Source organism: Salmo salar, chromosome ssa03 (assembly GCF_905237065.1).
Source record: "Salmo salar chromosome ssa03, Ssal_v3.1, whole genome shotgun sequence".
Taxonomy (NCBI): Eukaryota; Metazoa; Chordata; class Actinopteri; order Salmoniformes; family Salmonidae; genus Salmo; species Salmo salar.
Genome location: NC_059444.1, coordinates 65,006,373 through 65,023,772, shown reverse-complemented (window position 1 = coordinate 65,023,772; position 17,400 = coordinate 65,006,373). Strand labels below are relative to the sequence as shown.

Genomic DNA, 17,400 nt, shown 5'->3' with positions numbered 1-17,400 from the left:
AACACATACTAACTACACTACAGCCTCTGAATGAGTGTCTTCATTTTGTTGTCAGCAAACTATTCAATGATCTCTTAGGTAACTTAGAGTTCAGTTAGTGACATGATCAAACAGAATGACCATGATCAACTATAAAAGGATGTGTGTACGAGAGTTTCCCCGTTTAAAGTCCAACGTTTTATTGAACAATGGTGCTTGGCGACAGACAATGGAGGTATTGAAATGAGCAGAGGGAGGTTTGAGGAGCGCCCCCATGGCATGAATATTAACCATGTGAACATTAAGACAATTAACCTCCTCTTAGAGAAAAGCAAATATGAATCTGAGCAGAAAAAAGCGGTCACTAAACGCTCTTAACCCTCGAGGGGACAAGAACACATATCAGTGAATTTCAAACTCCTGTGGCTTTGCTCGTCTCAATGCCCTTTGTAAGTCCTTGTTTTCTCTGGCCAGAAGACTGCATGGACATGGTGCAATTTTGTACCTTGGCGTGACACATGGCTGCAATTGTGTAAATAAGGGCTCAGTAATGCAGTAAACACACACATTTACCTCACATTAAACTGAAACGAAGACACTGATTCTTTAGGAGACAATGCAACACTAAAGTTGATATCTTAAGAAATACCTCAAATGTCAACACCCTTTCTTCTGGAAAAAAAACCTCCCTGAAATAGTTTGAATAGCAAAGCAGACGTCCATAACCACATCACATGTATCCCAGGGTCGAGGTCTTCCAAAGCATTCTTCAGTGTGCTCCACCACAGACCCCCCCCCACCTAAACTGAACCAGACTGCTGCAGAGCCTGAGAAAATAAAATGAACTTTTTCCAGCATAAAAGGCAACTTCCTCACAGAGTTTCTCAACAAATGATTTCCCGTCATCAAATGACAGAACTTCCCTTCCAATATCTTGCCTGTTTCTCACTGTGATGGTTCCAAGTTCATTCAGGAATAATGTATAGCCAGGCCTAAATGTGACTAATGATGATGAGACAGCATTTGTTCCAATCCAAAGACCAGGTTCATTTATCATAGTTGGCTATCCTACTGCTCAGTGAACATTTATTTCACAATGACTTTGGGAGAGAGCAATGAATGTATTTCAATATATTCAAACAAAAGCTTTTATGAAGACAGGCTGATGGATTAGAATGTGGAGTCCAAACCAAACAGACCAGCGCAGAGCAGACCTTTTTACAGGAGAAAGGCTGTGTGATAATCAGAGTCACTGGAGGTATGTTTACAAGACAGGGACTATCTTCCACAGTGATAAGAAACCTGGGGGAGAATACTAGGAAAAGGGCCAAAGAATGTCCATTATCTCAAGCACTCTCACCAATAAACCGCTGGAGAACTTTAAGATGAAGGGTGAGGTCCTCACTTCTATCTCCTCTAACATCTTATAAACACCAAAACAAGCACTCGACAACGTGGGATTTGACTTGTATCTTTCTGTAACCATGTCTGGTTTCTATCTACTTTAAAGGTGCACTATGCAGAAATCGCTCCACCATTTCCTGGTTGTTAAAATTCGAATAGTTCGCCAACATTTCAGTTTATGTGACAAAACAAGCAGGTATAGTGTAGAGAATCATTGTGCCATCTAAACCGCTGTGAAATGTCTTTTCTATAACCAAAACTATTGTATTTTCAGCTGTTTGAAGCTGGTGTGCAAAATCGAAAGTAAAACTAAATTTAAGAGTGGGAAGCATAGAAAGAGCACACATAGAACAGATCTACTGCTTCTTTGACTTGCTTTCAATGAGAACGACAGATCTATAACTGATCGCCCAGATCGTCCAAAAAGTTTCGATATTGCAGCTTTAATGCACCCTGCTGCTCGCCGGCTACATTAACACATTTCTGTGTTGTGGAAAAATGTGCTTGCCTTTCCTCTGGTCATCTGAGGGAAGGACCCATTCCTTCCTCTCCTCAGCTAGTCTGGGTCTGAGAGGAGAGGGAGGGGAACATGGGGAGGAATCTCGATCGGCTGGGCTCAACCTCAGTTATTCCAATGACATGTCTCTTTAGAAGCCGTAGTCTCCCAGCGGAAAGAGAAACAAGCAGGGGATGAGACATCAGAGAAAGGACTATCCCTATCTAAGCACGAGATTTAGACATATAGGGACTGAAGCATAATGTAGTAATAACATAGGACTTCATTGCATATTTTCTTCCTCTTTGGGCCACACAATAATGGACAGTCTGACAATGATTATCTAGCTCAGTTGAGTGTATGTGTCTCTGTGTCTGTGTGTCTCTGTCTCTGTGTCCCTGTGTCTGAGTGCTGTGTGCGTGTGAGTCAGTGTTTGTTCTTAGTAGAGATTCCAAATATAAAACATGAAGAGTTCACATGAGAAAAACAAGCAGGCAAGTTGTACCACAATCCCTGATGATGAGTTGTGGCAGTAACATGATTGCGTAGGGGACGCTGTTGGTGGTATTGTGGTCAGTGTGGATGGAGGGATCAAGGAGGAGGGCAGAGAGCAGTGAGGAAGCTGCTTTAAGCTGCACAGACAGACAGGATGTGCGTATGACAGCGGGTCAGAAGGCACCACTTCCTCTGATAGGGCCTGGGAACCACAGCCCCCCAGTTCTCCTCCAGCCCCCATGACCCAGGAGCAGTGGGGACAAACCCTTCTACCCCCTACCTGCTCTCTCTGCTCAGACCCAACCACCACTCTCTCAGATAAATACACTTCATCTTCCCTTAGATATGCAACCACCTCAAATCCTATCTACAGGTCCAACAAGCTGAATCCACAGGTTCCTTCAAGTCGGGAAGAGACCACTGACTCCTTGGGAGTGAATCTCAATTGTGTTTACTTGATTCCATGGATCCTCACTCATGGATGCGTTTTGAGGAGGTGAGGGAAGAGGATGCAAGGAATCAAGAAACACAATTGAGAGTCACCCATGGAGTCAGCGGTCTCCTGACATGACGGATTGGGGATGGCTCAATCTGAATGTCAACCAGACACGAGAGATCTGTGGTTCCCTCCCGCTGCATGTTGGCGTGAGAGAACCTAATTGTCTATCTATCCCACCAGTCATTCCAAACATGCCGCTTTAAATGAGAGCCTGTGGTCAGGGTGTTTGAAGCATTCCTGAGAAGCCTGCAGGGTGGACGGGCTGGAGGTGAGCAGGACAATGCACCGAGAGGAGCAGCAGAGGGGGAGAGGAAAGGAGGGATCTTACTAGGCATTCCTCTCTAATCCAGCATGACGACGCCATAGAAAACACTACTATCCCCAAGGTGCTCCGGGCAAAGCCAACAGTACTAACTAACTGTGTTGTCCGCCTGCTTCGCTCTGCCTGTCACCGTTGTTGAATCAACATTGTTTCCACGTCATTGCAACAAAACAAAATCAGTGTGATGACGTTTAATCAACGTGGAAAACTGATTGGATTTGCATAAAGTCATCAACGTAAGTGAATTCAGGATTTTTTTTGTACCTAAATCCAATGACATGGTGCCATTTTGTGTTGATTTCATGTTGAATTCATGTTAGTTGACAACTCAACCAAATGTACATCAGAATTGTTGTTGAAATGACATCTGTGCCCAGTGAGTGGGGAATGTGTGTAAATCTCTCTTTCAAGGTGAATTGGCTCTATTCAGGGGTACTGTACAGGATTACATCTCAGGGATGGGCAACTTTAATGGGGGTGGGGGTCACAAAAAGCTGAACTCGTCATGGGGGGGGATATCTGACTGAGATTGACTAACAAAATCAATTGGGGCCGCCTGGTCGGTAATTCAACCGTGATTACTACAAGTTTAGATAGCTGGCCGCAAGACTAACTTACAATCTAAAAAATGTTTGCTGACCAGGGCTATTTGAGTGACCGCCAGTTACCCATCCAAATCAAAATCAAATGGTCTATCTGGTCTATCTGGTTTGGATCCAAATGACAATAATCACATTCAACAGAACCTGATGCATTTTTCATGAGGAAACTCAGAATTCTGCTCAGGTCTTTCTTTCCTCATGGAAAATAAAGCAAACATTAACGCATAAAACCCTCCTACACAGAGACCCTACTACACAGACCCTACTACACAGAGACCCTACTACACAGAGACCCTACTACACAGACCCTACTACACAGAGACCCTACTACACAGAGACCCTACTACACAGAGACCCTACTACACAGAGACCCTCCTACACAGAGACCCTACTACACAGACCCTACTACACAGAGACCCTACTACACAGAGACCCTACTACACAGAGACCCTACTACACAGACCCTACTACACAGAGACCCTACTACACAGACCCTACTACACAGACTCTACTACACAGAGACCCTACTACACAGAGACCCTACTACACAGACTCTACTACACAGAGACCCTACTACACAGAGACCCTACTACACAGAGACCCTACTACACAGAGACCCTACTACACAGACCCTACTACACAGACCCTACTACACAGAGACCCTACTATACAGAGACCCTACTACACAGAGACTCTGCTACATAGAGACCCTACTACACAGAGACCCTAGGACACAGAGACCCTACTACACAGAGACCCTACTACACAGAGACTCTACTACACAGAGACCCTACTACACAGAGCTCCTAGGACACAGAGACCTTACTACACAGAGACTCACACACACACACACACACACACACACACACACACACACACACACACACACACACACACACACACACACACACACACACACACACACACACACACACACACACACACACACACACAGGCTGAAGTGACTGTTCCCTATCAAACTGAAAAACTGTCCCTCATTCATCATGTCCTAAGAGGCCGGGAGCTTCCATGGAGGTCATTATAACACAACACTTTGAATTTATAGACCTCACTCTGCTACTGAGGTCACATCACAGCTATTAATAACACACAGAGCCACTGTTTCCATCCCTCCATCCGCCTGGCCTCACAGACAGACAGACAGCAAGAGAGAGAGAGAGAGAGAGAGAGAGAGAGAGAGAGAGAAGAACATATCTTTCAGATCCATCCATCCCTGACAGAGGATCTGAAGCCATTGTGCAATCTGTGGTGGGGTCCACTGTGGGCTTTGAGAGACACAACACACAGAGGATAGATAAACCGTCGGAGGAGCTGGGGGAAAACACAGAGACAAAGAGCGTTCATCCCCAATGGCAGTGAGAGAGAAAGGGAGCATGTTCAGAGAAGAGGAGGCCTGTGGGCTGGTCCGCCGGCCGGCTCCATTCCTCCACGCACGAGCCCGTCTCTCCCAGCATGCGGCCAGCAGGCCGCTCAATGGCAGCACCTGGCCCTCCGCTTCTCCCCCTTTGTCAAAGATCTGACTTCACTGGATTACCATCACAACATCCACCAGCTGTCCCCTACACCCCCCCCCCTCTGAATGACACCCTCTCAATCTGCCTAATTATCTCCAGCACTCCAGCGGCCCCTCCGTTGCACATTCCATCTACACACAGACATACAGGGGCAGGGCAGGGCGGAGCAGAGGGGGCCCGTGGCCCTTCAACTGACTGCTCACCTAGAGGGCCACTCTCTGTGATACTCAACCTCTTCACCATCAAGTGCACCACACGTCTGTCTGTCTGTCTGTCTGTCTGTCTGTCTGTCTGTCTGTCTGTCTGTCTGTCTGTCTGTCTGTCTGTCTCTGGGCTTTGTGCTCCCTTGGCCTTGTGTTCAATTATGGGATTCAGAGAGAGAATGAGGGACAGAGAGAACAACAACGTTCTGTCCAATGATTTGTGTATGTTTTGTACTTTCCCCAACCATCCAGGATGTTGATGTTAGCAGGTGCATCAAGAGAAGAGAAAAGAATAGCTAAGACTCATAATATGACACAACAGGGAGTATCATGTCCTGAAGCCAAAGCACTAGATCCAATATACTGTTATCATGATTCAGAGAAGAAGAACAAATCACTTGGATCGCTGTAGTGTGTGTTACAGGTGCATCAGCATAGTAGTCCCTCCCAGGCCAGACCAGCCAGCCCCTACACCTATCAGAAGTGACCCATCATGCTGGCTCAGTGAGACGGTGGAACAGGTTCCAGAAGGATTACTCCTGTAATCTGCTATCCACTACACATGTCTGAGACCCTGCTTATTCACCTTAGACAGGGACACAGAAGTGAACCATGAGGGGCAGGGGCGGAAATCCCGGGGGGGACGGGGGGGGACACGACCCCCCCATCCTGGGGAAAATATGATTTGTCCCCCCCAATATATCACTGAAACATAACTATGTAATTTAAATAATATTAATAATACGCAATGAAAGCAATTGTGCTGATTATAGACACTTAATAGCGCGTTTTTAAGTTTCAAAAGATTGCGACCCCCCCACCCTTTGCCTCACAATGGTTTGATCCACTGCCAGTTCCTTAGTTGGCAAGGTAACAGAGGGGTCGTATCTACTGTCTGAAAGGCACTCAATGAACGTAACTGACGTGAGGTTAATCCAGTCAATCGCGCACACACACTAGCTGAATATGCAGAGCTAGCGGGCAAATATTAACTATTAAGCTAGCTAGTACCTATTCCATTTATGTGGCCTCGTCAAAGATGGAATCTTTGCTATCGTCAATTTATTCCAAGATCAGCATGCAGATGATGTAAATTAGTGCTTCAAAGTCCCTGTGATAAGGTTAGCGATAAACTGAAGTCCAAACTGAACAGAACTACACTCTCTTCTACCATTGTCTTAAATATATTTAATGGTCTCGTTACAAAAGCTAAATTGTCTCAAGGGAACTTTTATTTATTTATTTTATTTCACCTTTATTTAACCCGGGTAGCAAAGATTATAGCAAACACCACTGAAACGGAATTGGTGCTCGCTAGCTTTGCAAATTCAGCTATTGTTGGAAGCCAGCCAATATGAAACAAACTATTAAAATTACAAAAGGTTGCAGCATATGTTGTGTAAATGGTGAACTCATACAGCTGTCAACTCTTGTCATTTTAATCCGTTTCACATTTGCTAGCTACCTTTTAGATCGAAGCCCAAATAGAATGATAAAAGATAAGATGATAGAAGCCCATCTCCTACTGTAAATAACCTACACACTGTGTGTGTAGCCAGCCAGCCAGGTAGAAAAATGGCAGAAAAATAAAAGACGGACATCAGACTATTTTTCAATACACCAAAACGCATAGTAAGAACCCTAGTAGCCTAATATCTCAAAGACTAGTTGATAAAATGTTCATAAGAAAGAAATGAAATTCTAATGGAAATGTTTCACAATGATGTCATTAGGCAGAGCAGGCAACAGATGGCACACAGACAGCAGAGTTGGGGACAGATATGCAGGGACAGACTGGCAGAGACAGGGAGTCTCAGGTAAGTTTGTTGAGTCTTTTTTTGGCAACATTATGAAAGGTTCTCAATTTTTTTGACTTGTAAAATAGGAACATAATTGGAAAATGCCATGGATACCCCCACTCTCAACTTAAACTGGTGACTGAACTAAGATTTGTTAAAGGCAGTGGTATTGCTGTTGTGATTAGTTGTGTAGTTTTGGGTACCGGTAGTTAGGAGTACGGCAAACACCTTATTTCTTTGGTTCCTCAATATACATTTACCATATTACAATGTAGGCTATGTGTTACAGTACTACTTTTGGTGTCCCCCTCAGGAATTGCTCTTGAGAAAATGTAATGTAATTGTCCCCTCCAAAGTTGATATCAGATTTTCGCCCCTGATGAGGGGGCCAGGCAGACAGGGCCACAGCAGTGAACCATGAGGGGGCCAGGCAGACAGGGACACAGCAGTGAACCATGAGGGGGCCAGGCAGACAGGGACACAGCAGTGAACCATGAGGGGGCCAGGCAGACAGGGCCACAGCAGTGAACCATGAGGGGGCCAGGCAGACAGGGCCACAGCAGTGAACCATGAGGGGGCCAGGCAGACAGGGACACAGCAGTGAACCATGAGGGGGCCAGGCAGACAGGGACACAGCAGTGAACCATGAGGGGGCCAGACAGACAGGGACACAGCAGTGAACCATGAGGGGGCCAGACAGACAGGGACACAGCAGTGAACCATGAGGGGGCCAGACAGACAGGGACACAGCAGTGAACCATGAGGGGGCCAGACAGACAGGGACACAGCAGTGAACCATGAGGGGGCCAGGCAGACAGGGCTAACAGGGAGGGAGCAAAGCTTCATGGTTCTGGTATGCTTAAAGCAGAGTTTAGTATCATGTCTTTATGTTTGCCAACCAGACAGAGGATACATTGGTATCTGGGACAGTAACAATGACAATAAGAAAATAAAGAATATTATTGTCACCTGAGAACAGAGGAAAATAATACCCATGTTGCACAACTTCAGAGAAGGACCTGATCAACAGCGTCTGCTCTGAAACATCAGGTAGGGAAATCCACAGGTTGATTTCAAACAGAGCGCTAATGACTAGTTTACCCTCGATGATTTTCAGGTAAAATCTCACGTGTCTCACCAGCTCTCTACAATTTCTTCCTAAAGCTACCACTTTTATCTCTTCTCTATCTGCCATTTCTCTCTCTCTCTCCATTCCTCCCTCACTCTCCTGTGCCCTTTCCTGTTCTCACCCTCTCCCCAGCTCTCAGCTCTCCTGATGGTGCCCGGTTACAGTCAGGTATCTGGGAGAAGAAAGGACCTTTTCTGCTGTTGTGGATCTCCAGTTACACTGGGATCCCAGGGGATGGGGCTGGGGTGAGGTGGGTCCTCCAGTCGCCTCTGTCTAGGACTGGGACTGGTTTGACCACTCCGATCTGCTCTCCCGTTGGCCGGGCTGAGGCTACGCTGCCTGTCCTGGTCATGGGCCTGCTGTGGGCGTGTTACCATTTTGTGTGGTATGGCATTTAGATTTTCTAGTGGGAATCTCTTCTATGTACCGCTGTTGACACTGACCCAGAGGGGTGATTACACATTAATGGACGCCATTAAAGTTAGGAGATGAATGAATACGCTTGGTCCAAGTTCAAGGGTTTAACTATGTACAATAATACAGTAATGACCAGTAGAAGGTAGAAACATAGGCTAGCTGGTAGCAGAGTTATGTGAAGACACTGAGAAGTCTTTTGCTCCAGAAAGTCTAACCAGTTTGAAAACAGAAGAGAGCTCATCTCACAAAGAACAGTTTGAGGAGCTATTAACACAATTATCATTTACCCAGCGCTTTCCCTGCCTTAGGTAATGATTTGAGAACTATATTGTCGCTTGTGGTTACTGGCGGCACATGCGTTTACACAGACGCTGCCTGCCACTTGTATACCTTTATGCGGTGTCTGTGACTGATCTTTTACAATGGCCATGTTTTCAGACAGATCAGAACTAGGATGTAAGTAATGAAATGAGGTGGCAGTGTAGAATGTTCCAAGCAAGCAGCAACTATAGTATAGTCTACTCTAGTGGAATCAGTGGTCCATCCCTAGTCTACATAGGGATCTACTATACAGCCTGGTTGAGAAACTCGACTGAGAATTGGAATGATGATTGGTGAGGTCAAAAAGCCTTTGGCCCAACTGTAGCATGAAGGTGAGGGTCTTGTCACCAACCAAGTCCTACAAACGACTGTAGTGGAGGGAAGCTGCCTGTCAGCCAATCACATCAGACAAAAGTAAAAACCAAAGGAACCAAGCATTATTGTTCCATCCAATTCTCAGCTCTGGTCCAACTTCAAACCCTAATGTATTATAGGCTTTGGTTTTCCCAATGGTAAAAACCCTAATGGCCCCCTTGCCATCATCACACTGTATTTATCCTAACTACTGCGATTGTTTCCCACGTACCCCCTCGCCTACTGGAAAAACAAAGACCCCTAATCACTGTGAATGACTGTGAGAGCTCACACAGAAAATGTCCAAATCAGGCGGGAAAGTAAAAACAGCAGCCCCTGGCTCTCATGATAACAATCATGTTGCTTCACAGATATAGAAACCGTGGGAAACTCTCAAAAGGAATTCTGCTGGTTACGAAACAATCCATCGAATTGCGTATAAGGAACACCTTAGTCATGCTATAACCCGTTTAATACTGTGATTTATGTTTCACAAAGCTCTTCATCTTCAACAGGTGTAACTGCAAGTGAACGGTGTGTCACAAGCCAAACAAGTCCAGGCTGGAACACTCCATTCAACCTGTCTCGTGTGTATCCATGCATTGTTCATTATACACATTACACCCCAAGTAGTGGTTCGATTGCAGATTGAAACATTTAACTAAACGTGTCAAATGTTCACCGTAAACACGTGCAATTGTCCACAACTTAGCGATAACCACCCAGCACTTGGCTGAGTTCCAGCCCATTGTGAGCGCAGTGCAGCTCCAGTAGTTTGCGATACAATGATTTACTAACCAACTCTAAATAACACAAGTTCTGCATACTGATACAAATGACTAAACTATGGCTTCTTGAACCGTTTCTACACCATAACTCCTCAACTAATCGTGATAGTCTACTCATAGGCCTGGGCCTGTACTGTTTTCAGACTTCCTCCTCATCATGTGACCATTTGGAACAATGCAGGCCTGCAGTGATTTCGTACATGTGTGATCCATAAAACATGATGTTGCACTTACATGCATCGCGAGGGTGAGTCTATGCACGTTCCTCCATTGTCACAAGGTCTGTATTTATCCACGCAGCGGAATCCTGTGGAGAGGAAGGAGAGATGAAGGGAGTCCTGCCCATGGTGATCAGGCCCTTTTCTCAGGGCAGGTTTGAAATATGAATTTAATCCAGACATTTGATAGAGCATCCTATATCATTTGTGGGCGGAGAAGTGGGCATTTAAAAAAAAAATATATATATATATATATATATAATCAAATTACACTTTTCTGCTGTTCAGAATCAATCATTCCAACATACCGGTAAGCCATGTGCTGGATTTCAAACATGTTGCTCTTGGCTAGACAGTTCCATTTTCCCACTCGTTAAAATGACACTTTATGGACACACCCGCTTACATGGGTACGTTACGTTGACTTTCTTGGCATGAGCTGATAGTGTTATCTGCGACTGAATGCAGATGCATGCTGAGATCGGTGTAGACAGAGAAACGAGATAGGATTCCATTTCTTTTTCATAGATTCAAAATCGTTTTAGTAATAATAGGTTTGATATGGTAATTATTGACTATATGGGATAACTATAAGAATATCTGCCAACCCGTTTCGTTGAGGGTAGGCAAAGCCTATAAGCCAATGAACGGTTTCCATAATTTGTTTAATTACAGTGTAATGTAGCCGACTCAAGTTGATTCATGTTCAGGGTTATTGCAAGATAATTAATTAATTCAGAGTTCAACTATGAGCTTCCCTGTATACAACCAATCAAATGTTGCAACCATAAAGTTGTATTTTACTGGATGTCAACAAAATAGACCTATAGGTTACTTTCTCAACAGTAGGCCTAGTTCAAAGGATTTTCGCGCACAAACAGATCTGGAACTCACAACCCTATCAAACATCCATCCAAAAGGTTTGTGAGCCATATGTGGTAGCTTATTACACAACATAGACAGATTACCTTTTAAAAAAATCATGTTCAATTATATTCTAGCACTCATCCCATCCCCCACATCAACACAGTTCAATTGTTAAAAGCTCTTTGTTCAGATAAGGAGGGGTAAAGTTGCCTCATCACCCCCCTTCACTCACAAACAAATCTCACCCTATAACGTTACCCCCACGAACGAGGATAATAGACTTCAATGAAATAGGGAAAATACTTATCTCCTACAAGACATACATATGGAATTCCGTTTTTATGTGAGTAAACCGTGCTTCTAGCCTACAACTTGTGGACGAATGCCCGAAGTAACTTTCTTTCAATTCTTCCATTCCGCGTTCCGTTGTTGCGGGCTTGCTCAGCGCTGCCAGCGGCACTCCATACTATCGCTTGTAATTATGTTCTCACCGTGGCGATCAGCCTCGCAAAGTTACCCACAGAGACGCATACCAATCCCGCAGAGACAAGCGGATTCTTTGCTGTTATCGGATGCAATCTGTAAACAAAAATCTCACCACAAACTAGAAGATACAACATTTATATCAACCTCCACAAAACACCTCCCAACTTCCTTCCATTGAATACATTGGGCTTTGTCACTCAAACACTGCTAGAAGTTAGAATAACTTCAGTGGGAACATATTCCAGGATAGAATCCTCCTTGTTCACTACCAGTCTACAAAGAACATTATGCAATTACAAAGTTGGTAGCCTGTTACTGTAGGCTAAACAAAAACGAATGCTTGTTATCCAGTTATTACCCCGTTATAATAGCCTTCTTAGGTGTTATATTAACCTGTTAGAAATCTAATTTTGAACCGCACTAACAACCAACCATGCTTTTGTAAATGAAATGCTTAAAACAAATCGTTGTAGCCTAGACTAGAGATCAGCTAGCATGTTGTCTGGCATGTGCTTCAATCTGATGCCATTTAAATTGCGCAGCGCACAGGTGACAAAATGTAACTTTAACAATTTGTGAAGGAAAAAAACCCGCAAAAAGCTAGAATATGTCCAGACTTGTCTGCTAGTCAAATTTAGAATAAAGCTCACATACACATTCATTGTAATTTATGTGACTGTCAAATAAATAAAGTGTCCTTACCTTCGCAATTATGGACCAAGAATAAAATTGGTAAAAATATCCAAACTTTATAATTCCCCCCCATCTCGGTGGAATTGTGTCCCAACTCTTCTCTTTGAAGTGTTAACTTAGCAGTAATACATCCTTTGAGTTCACCGAGAGATAAAAGTTCCAAGAGGCAGTGTCTGGGATCTTCAAAAAGTTCATTAATCAACTAAAAATAAAAACGGTGTATAAATGGTATAGGTCCTATCCCGGATTAGCATTGGCAGCTCGGACACGGCTGCTGTGCGTCTCCTCCTGGAACTTTTGAAAAACTTTTTTTCTTCTCAGCTTGAAGTCTGCGCTGGGAAACAACTTGGTATCACTCCGCCCTCCTTTCCTCCTCTTTCCACTTGCAGTAAGGGGTTACACTCCGCTCAAGACAAATAGTCCGCAAGCCACCCGTCAATGGACCGGGTAAAGTGTTTTTTGTATGTCATTAGCAACATTTAGGGAGAGACCAGTCTTGTTGTCTTTCAAGAGTATGAAACGTGAAAATAATTTCAAAGAAACAGTAAATTATCTATTTAATATGACACCACGTTAAGACATAAATGTAGACAGTCAGTTTATACTGGCACTTTATATTGAGTTTTTTCAGCATTGTAGTCGATCTGTAATAGCCAATCTAGAGTAGACTTACATTAAAAAAGTTGTGATCTCAATGCAACAAATCCATGAATTAATGTTGACACACTGTTAGATATCTAATTTCTGATTTATGTAATTTTTTAAGTAGCCTACATTTTCCATGGGTCATGTTGAGTGTCAATCAAGTCGATTTTGAAATATCAAAGGAATATATAGAAATGTCAACTTCTACCATAAAAAATCTTTGCCATTACTACTTGATATGATCTGTTATTATCAACTTTATAATAGCAGATAACACTCTTTGTAGAATAACAACATGTTTACAGTTTAGTGTGATGGACTAGACTACTGTTTTCCTGACAATGCACCTCTTGTTATCCTGACAGGAGTGTGTCTAGGTGCTACTTGTTTGTTTGTTTGTGTGTTTACACTTGATGCTTTGCAAATAAGACTGTGAATAATGTTTACATGATGGAAATGAGAGCAGACATCCCTGTTACCACCCTTTATACTGCTACTGTCAGGGCTACAGGCCTCTCTTTCTCTCAGCCTGCCTCTCCAGTGTCCACAGCCCTATGTCAGTGGACTCATTTTCTACAGCCTCGGTTGTTCTGTGTGCTCAGAGCGGAGCCGGTCGCTTACAGAGACAATAAGCGGGATTTGAATGAGAAAAGGAGTCCGGCATTATGACACAGTTTCTCTCCGCGGGGGACTGAGGAGAAGGGGGGCAGTAGCACACTGACATTCTGCTCCTGGCCTTGAATAAATTAACAAGCGCTAGATAGGGGGTGTGAATGTAGCAGAGTGGTTCGTTACAGCCAGTGACGTCACTCTATAGGGGTAATTGAAAAGAGCTTGTTAGGGCCCACCAGACACCTGCCTCTTTTGGCACCGGCCCTCTAAAACTTGTGTTCTGCTGTAACCATCCCAGTCAATAGCCGGATTCAGCAGCGAATACAATGGTTGATGATGTACACATGGTGGGTGGATGAGTTCATTTCTTCACCACCACCACCAAATCATGTTGATGTTCTCACACTGAAATAGCCACTGGATGCAAACTCACTCTCAACCAAGACTCTCTGACTATGTGTGAGTGTCTCCATATGTTTGCGAAAGACAGATGTAGAGAAGAAGAGAGGTTGCAAGTGTGTGTGATCGGGTGTGTTTGTGTATCTCACCTGGCTGGCTACAGTTTTGTCTTGCAGCCGCAGGGCTTGTGGTATAACCTCTCCATATGGGTCATGGCAGGCTCCCATCTGTGTTGAGAGTCCTTTCCAGCTGGAGGACTTCCCAGAGAGGGTTTTCTCTCTGTGTGCTGTAAGACAGAGAGTCTGTTAGGGGAGTCTATAATCACCCAGGAATTCCATGTCTGACTGTGACCGCCTTATCATCCCTCATCCTTCCCTGATGACTTTCACAATAGAGGTCAAAATGGGCAGTTGACCAATCCCAGCTGCAACCTTGTCATACGCTAAAATATCTCAGTAGAAATTGCTGTTGGAGATGCTATATTTGGGGGTAATGGACCACTGAGAGGGGCATTCCCTAGCACCACAATGTAGTTTGGGGACACTTTTGTTTGTGTATGTGTTCTGGTATTTCCGATTTATGCACGGCACGGGCCCGGCACGCCCTGCACCTATATCTCTGTCATATCACTGAGTGAAACGGTGTGTGAGTGTGTTTCTCTGCGCTTACAGCTAGCAGGCTGTTTGGCTCTGTTCCATAGAGGTTGTTCTACTCTGACAGTGCTTTGACAACAGAGGTGTTACCGATCAGTCACATCACTAAATGTGACAGAGTAATGGTGGCACAGGATAGGAAACCTGTAAAGTCTATTCATTTTTTTACTGCTGTAAATACAGTGTAACAATACAGTGTAAAAATGTACAATATTCTTGTAACACTGTACTTACTGTAAAACAATAATTACACTGTTATAACAACACGTAGTTAAGTGTTACAGTGTGTAAGTGTGTAACGTAATCCAATAAGCATCACAGACACGGGCTTGCTAGTGTAGAGCCTTGACACTATTTGAGGTGTAAGAATATAGGCCTATTATTAAAGCTGCGCTATGTAACTTTTTGGGTGACCTGACCAAATTCACATAGAAAAGTGTGTTGTAGATCTGTCATTCTTATTGAAAGCAAGTGTAAGAAGCAGTAGATATGTTCTATGTGCACTATTTATATGCTTCCCGTTCTTAAGTTTAGTTTTTGCGTCTTTTACTTTCGGTTTTGTACACCAGCTTCAAACAGCTGAAAATACAATATTTTTGGTGATGGAAAATATATTTCACAGTAGTTTAGATGGTACAATGATTCTCTACACTATACCTGCTTGTTTTGTCACATAAACTGAAATTAGGCAAACTATTACAATTTTCGAATTTTAGCAACCAGGAAATGGTGGAGCGATATCTGCATATTGCATCTTTAAGGATAATTCGTTGGATTTTGGAGCACACAGTGGGACCAGAGTGGGACAGCAGATGGAGTAGCGTGATCAAAAGGATAGTTATTTACAATTTTGTAGGCCTACAATGCAAAAGTGATGTTGAGGATATTTACAAATGTACAGACCAGGAACTTTAAAAAAAAATGGTTGTAGTAGTAGGTTTTAAGTTGACAAAAAAGACAGGTTAAAATGATCCAAAGAAGGCTAGGCCTACTTACTGTAACAACCAAACTGTCACGTCCTGACCAGTAAAGGTGTTATTTGTTCTTATGGTTTGGTCAGGACGTGGCAGGGGGTATTTGTTTTATGTGGTTCAGGGTGTGTTTGTGTATGTGTTCATGTAGAGGGGGTATTTGGTTTATATTGTTCGGGGTGGTTGTGTATGTAGAGGGGTATTTGATTTATGTATTCCGGGGTTTTTGGGTTATCGTTCTATGTTAGTTTATTTCTATGTTCTGTCTAGGTGTTTGTATTTCTATGTTTTGGTAATGGGGATTGGGGCCTTCAATTGGAGGCAGCTGTCTATCGTTGCCTCTGATTGAAGGTCCTATATTTAGGAGTGTGTTTGTTTTGGGGATTGTGGGAGATTGTTTCTTGTTTTGCTGTGTGCCTGACGAGACTGTCTAGTTTGTTTGTTTTTTGTATACGTTGTTTGTGTTTTTCCTTCTTCACTTAATAAAAAGAAGATGAGTATACATTTTCCTGCTGCGTTTTGGTCTACACCCTACAACACCCGTGACACAAACACTGTAACAACGTTGTCTATACACCACCAACATCAGGTGAAAAAGCGCAAATGGCTTAAGTAGCCTGAAAGCAGAAATGGTCATAGTATGACCTAACGACAGGTGGATCCATTCAGGATTTTTTAAAATAAATAAACACCTCAACGAGATTCAATAAACATGTATTTTACATCAATACACACAGTGGTAATTGGAAATAGTATAAGCCATTTTAATTAGCACAGAATTTTATATTATGTCACTGACAATTCAGAATGAATTATCCCAAACAATGTGCGTGCACTACACAGGTAAAGTAGTACATGAGAAGGGCATGCATGCTCTCTAGAACTCCCAACATGAAGACAGATATTGGCAGGAACGGAGTGGGGAAATGGCGGCGAGTAGTGTGGTCAAAATGGAAGAAATGGAGAGAAGGTTGGAGAAGCAACAGCTGTGCTGGAATGCATACAATATGGATGACCGTTCTGATGATATGGAGCGGGAGGATGAGGGTCAAGGATCTGAATGGTCTGTAGTGGAAAGACATAGGAAAAAGAGAGCTCATGTGATCGCGCTCGCCGTAGCCGATGTGAGTAAGACCGTTTCAAGCCGACTACCATAGTGTCTGTACCCAAGAACACCAAGGTAATCTGCCTAAATGACTACCGACCCGTAGCACTCACGTCTGTAGCCATGAAGTGCTTTGAAAGGCTGGTCATGGCTCACATCAACACTATCATCCCAGAAACCCTGGATCCAATCCAATTTGAAATACCGCCCCAACAGATCCACAAATGACGCAATTTCTATTGCACTCAACACTGCCCATTCCCACCTGGACAAAAGGTACACCTACGTGTGAATGCTGTTCATTGACTACAGCTCAGCGTTCAACACCATAGTGCCCTCAAATCTCATCACTAAGCTAAGGACCCTGGGACTAAGCATCTCCCTCTGCAACTGGATCCTGGACTTCCT

The 17,400-nt window shown here is 43.6% G+C and overlaps 1 protein-coding gene across 1 annotated transcript in view; it reads right to left on the bottom strand.

Annotated features, from left to right (window-relative positions):
- LOC106601274 (neurogenic locus notch homolog protein 2-like) overlaps positions 1-12,916 on the bottom strand; it is a 47,937-nt gene extending 35,021 nt beyond the window's left edge. The window contains exons 1-2 of the mRNA XM_045715124.1: positions 12,617-12,916; positions 10,578-10,650 (exon numbers count right to left, since the gene is read on the bottom strand). Of these exons, the coding sequence (XP_045571080.1) occupies positions 10,578-10,650; positions 12,617-12,680 (137 nt within the window). The 5' untranslated portion in view covers positions 12,681-12,916. The remainder of the gene's footprint in view (positions 1-10,577; positions 10,651-12,616) is intronic.
- Between the last annotated feature and the right edge of the window lie 4,484 nt (positions 12,917-17,400).